Below are 4714 nucleotides of genomic sequence, written 5' to 3'. Positions count from 1 at the left end.
TTGATGGAGAGTTAGGGGGGAAAAAATCCCCCAACCAGAACAGGAACGATAAAATATGTCTGATCTACTTTAAGATCTGTTTGTGTAACTTACACTTTCCTGAGCTGATTCTGTCTATTGGCTGTTAATGGAAAATGCAGTTCAGAAGTATAACTTTACATGTGATGTTTGTGAAAGGCTCCAGATTTATGTGCTTTGACATGAAGCCACTGAGGCAGGGAGCAACAGGTGCTTTATTTGAAGGTCTGATGGGTTTGGGCAAACCTTTATTTGAAGGTTTGCCAGGCTCTGGGCAAGAGATCTGATAGAGTTCAGTATTTAAGACATAGGCACCAAGGATTACATCTTTAGAGCTATCAGCAAGAAACATTTTGTGTCTAAAATATATTTATGTCCCACTTGTTTGCTCAGAGCCATAATTACCTGCTCAAAGCATTGATGAGGGTGCAAGGTTTAATTGGGATCTTCAGCAGCTGAATTTATCCCCAGCCTCAGGGATGCTCAGACTTTGGTTGTGAACTTGTCTGGATTTTTACAGCATTGACAGTCTTCCTCCATGAGTTTGCAGTTCAGTGTTTGCTCTTCATCTGTGGCTGGAGGATGCAGTAGAGGGAAAGTCATTGATTGTCAGCTAAGCAGGGTTGTTTTAGGGCTTCATAGCACATTCAGCTTCTGGCAGCCTGTATGAGACAAACTGTGTTGGCAGCTGCAGCAGAGTTGGTTTTCTGCTTTGTGACTGCCTTTTTTTTAACTAACTACTCCAGTAAAGCTGCTGTTGGTAATGGTGTTCAGGGCCTGACTAGTACACTGTGGTTTGATGAGCTGTAGGTGACATAGAGCACAGCAGCACTAAGCCTGCCTGAGTCTGAAAGGAAGAAACAGTTCCTAGAATCCAACAACTCTGCAGAAGAAACGAAAGTAAACTTCATGTTGTGCTAAAGAAATGTATTATAAATGAAGGGTCCAACTACAGACTATTATAACCTTTTTAACATTTATTCAGTGACCTACTTTTCTTTTAAACCCCTCCTAATTCAACTGCTAACTGGTAAAATGATGTATTCTGACAATATAATCCTCAAATCTTTGTGTAGACAATGCTGACATGTCTCATTCTGAGCCCATTTAAGACCCGTTAACATGTTTCAGACTGGAGTAACCTATTAAATAAATACATCAGGAAAAAGCTTTTACTGGTAATGGTTGTTTTGCTTAGGTGACTATGGCTGTAATGTATTGTGAGTACATCTGGTACTTGGGTGCTTATCAGTGATCTTTTTTCCTTTAGGCGGTTTCCTAGAAACATGATTGCTTGCTGGGCTTGATCTCACAGCTGTGTGAAGACTTCTTCTCTGATAATGTCAAGTTCAGGCTACCCTCCGAACCAAGGAGCATTCAGCACAGAACAGAGTCGGTACCCCTCTCACTCTGTCCAGTACACCTTCCCCAGCACCCGACACCAGCAGGTAAGGAGAGCTGAGGCTCACACGGTTAGGAGTTACCGTTGAGGTGTTTGCTGTGCCAAACGGGATTAGTTTTGTTTTTTAAACTCGTGTAATACAAGTCGTTCACATTTGAAAACAGTGGAGTTGCAGAGCAATATGCTCCCGGGAGCTGCTGCAGTGCTCTTAGCAAATGGTTGTGGGGTGGGTTGTTCTGGTTTGGTTTGCTCTCCTTTTTTCCCCTGAAAGCACTGCATTTTGCTGCTTCAAGGTTACATGTCTCTGCTTTTTCGCTTGTGGGGTTTTTTTTGACAGAAAAGTGACTTTTACAATTCTGTATCTTCATCACGGGGAATGAATATAAACTTCTGGTTTTATCATTGGTTTCTCACAGTTTGAATAAATTCAGTAGGGATTGTGTTCAGGAAGTTTTATTACAGGATTGGGCTGGATTCTCTGCAAGTTGCATGTGGTACTTGTCAAAATCTGTGTGCAGGGTGGAGAATGTGTAAAAACATGTGTTACACCGATTTTTTAATGTTTTTTTTCCTGAAGCAGCTGTGCTAGTGCTTCCAGCTCCCTGTGCTGCTGGCCAGAATGGGAGCAATGGATTCTTAAGGATATCCTACTTGGTCTTTTCTGCTGAGCATTCATTCTGCCATCCCATGCTCTGCACCACCGTGGGGCTGGGGAGGACCAGCTGTTACCTTCACAGCAGTTCAGATTTCTCTTGTTTTCATGAAATTCTCCTCCTGCTACAGATACTTTAGATGTTGTTGTGTTCTACTTACATGTTTGCAAAAGGAAATTGAAGAGTTGGAGCTTTTTGGCTTGCTCCATGTTTATTTTTAGATAATTTATAAATACTAAATCTTGTGGGTAATGATCTATTCCACGTCTTGTGGAGCTTCTCTCTGGTTAGTGCCAGCTGCGTATCATTTTTAAAAGCAAGTGGTTGAAGACCCATGTTTATAAATAAATTGTCTTGTACCTCACTTTGTAAATTGTATCAGTCAAGAGATGCATCTTGTCTGACTCTTAGTCCTAATTAATAGTGTCTGATGTAAAAACATCTTGAGGTGACAACAAAAGAAATTGCCTCAAGGTTGCTGAAATGTTCTCATTTTGCTGCTTTGCAGTTGGATGTGCAAAGCTGATTTTAAAGGATATTTTTAAAGGATATTCATCTCCTGCTGACTCATTTGCTGTTTGTTAGGAGTTTAGTAAGTTAGGTGGAATTCTTTCCATAAGTATTTAGTCTCTCTAAAGGTCACTTAAATCTTAGAACTGCCATTTGCAAACTATTTTTGAGCCGCAGTAAGACTTTGTTGATCTGGTTTGTGTCTGTATTTAACATCTTTGGAAGTGACACTGAGCTCTTTGGATCCTGTCTCTGTACCTTTGTTCCTGTTAACACCAGGACTGTGTTTCTCTCAGGAATTTGCAGTTCCCGACTATCGTTCCTCTCACCTGGAAGTGAGTCAGGCGACTCAGCTCTTGCAGCAGCAGCAGCAGCAGCAGCTCCGGCGCAGACCTTCCTTGCTCTCTGAGTTCCACCCAGGCTCTGACAGGTGGGGATGCTGTTTGGAGTGTGTGAACACCAATCTCCGCGAGTCAGAGCTTTCTGTAACGTTACCTTGGATTTCTGAAAATTCGAGTTTCACAGTTTTTGTCTAAGTACTTGATTTTAACCAGTGCTCCGTTGTTGTGAGAGTGTTGGTCTCCTGTGTCCTGGTGTGTAATTCCTCAGCACCTTTGGAGGCTCTGACAGGTGGGGATGCTGTTTGGAGTGTGTGAACACCAATCTCCGCGAGTCAGAGCTTTCTGTAACGTTACCTTGGATTTCTGAAAATTCGAGTTTCACAGTTTTTGTCTAAGTACTTGATTTTAACCAGTGCTCCGTTGTTGTGAGAGTGTTGGTCTCCTGTGTCCTGGTGTGTAATTCCTCAGCACCTTTGGCTTAACTAATATTGCTCAGCTGTGGTTTCGATTCTCCCTCACTGGAGATATTCCAGAACTGTTTGCACACAAACCTGTGCCATGTGCTGTGGGGTGGCCCTGTCTGAGCAGATGACCCACTGTGATCCCTTCCAGTCTGCGACTATCGTTCCTCTCACCTGGAAGTGAGTCAGGCGACTCAGCTCTTGCAGCAGCAGCAGCAGCAGCAGCTCCGGCGCAGACCTTCCTTGCTCTCTGAGTTCCACCCAGGCTCTGACAGGTGGGGATGCTGTTTGGAGTGTGTGAACACCAATCTCCGCGAGTCAGAGCTTTCTGTAACGTTACCTTGGATTTCTGAAAATTCGAGTTTCACAGTTTTTGTCTAAGTACTTGATTTTAACCAGTGCTCCGTTGTTGTGAGAGTGTTGGTCTCCTGTGTCCTGGTGTGTAATTCCTCAGCACCTTTGGCTTAACTAATATTGCTCAGAGAGGCTGTGGATTCTCCCTCACTGGAGATATTCCAGAACTGTTTGCACACAAACCTGTGCCATGTGCTGTGGGGTGGCCCTGTCTGAGCAGATGACCCACTGTGATCCCTTCCAGTCTGACCCATTCTGTCTAATACTTTGTTTCTCGGACAGAAAGTGACAATCACTTTCCCCCACCTCCTGACAACACTGTCAGTAAACTTTGAGAATCCAAGTGCATATTGCAAAGGTTTTAGTGCTGCTTAGGCTGAAAGTGTAAAGTTTGTACCTTTGGATAAGTTAATTTTGCTGAGTAGAAGCAACAAGGGCAAGAGTTGTTGCAGTGTGAATGTTTCCTGTTCTGTTTCCTAGGTTAGGTTTGTTTGCTTGTTCCACACATAGTACCTGGGCAAGTCAGAGACAACTGAGCTAATGGGGTGTTTGAGTTGTAAGAAGAGTAAAATGCAGAGATGTGGCTCCAAATGGACTTGTAGGCAGTGAGAACTAAATCAGTGTATGCTGCTTTTGGCAAGGCACTGGAGTGTCATATCATTTGTTCTAAGTGCCCTTTTTGCCAGTCTTGTGTAAGTAGATGCAACTGCTCTGGGGCCAGCAGGTTAACTGGGGACACTCAGAGTGGACAGCTACAGTTGTTGTAATTTGGTTTCAGTTTAGAAGATCATACTTAAGATCTCAGAGAAATGGGTCACTTCGTGGTGGATATTGGGGAATGTTCAATGTGCATCATTATGACTGTGCTGTTGGTAGGTTCAGGAAAATTTTCAGGCATTGTTAAGCATTCATTTGTCTGTATGCTTGAAGAATATTGAATGTACAAATTGAGAGATTAAAAACCCACTACAGAAC

General features: G+C 43.1%; 1 protein-coding gene across 2 annotated transcripts in view; it reads left to right on the top strand.

Annotated features, from left to right (window-relative positions):
• Positions 1-1358: 1358 nt before the first annotated feature.
• The window catches only part of NCOR1 (nuclear receptor corepressor 1), a 45352-nt gene continuing 41996 nt past the window's right edge, over positions 1359-4714 (top strand). For both annotated transcript variants that reach the window (XM_009083582.1, XM_009083590.1), the window contains exons 1-2: positions 1359-1466; positions 2880-3013. In XM_009083582.1, the coding sequence (XP_009081830.1) occupies positions 1359-1466; positions 2880-3013 (242 nt within the window). The remainder of the gene's footprint in view (positions 1467-2879; positions 3014-4714) is intronic.

Source organism: Acanthisitta chloris, unplaced genomic scaffold (assembly GCF_000695815.1).
Source record: "Acanthisitta chloris isolate BGI_N310 unplaced genomic scaffold, ASM69581v1 scaffold16090, whole genome shotgun sequence".
Classification (NCBI taxonomy): Eukaryota; Metazoa; Chordata; class Aves; order Passeriformes; family Acanthisittidae; genus Acanthisitta; species Acanthisitta chloris.
This window is presented reverse-complemented; position numbering and strand designations above follow the sequence as displayed.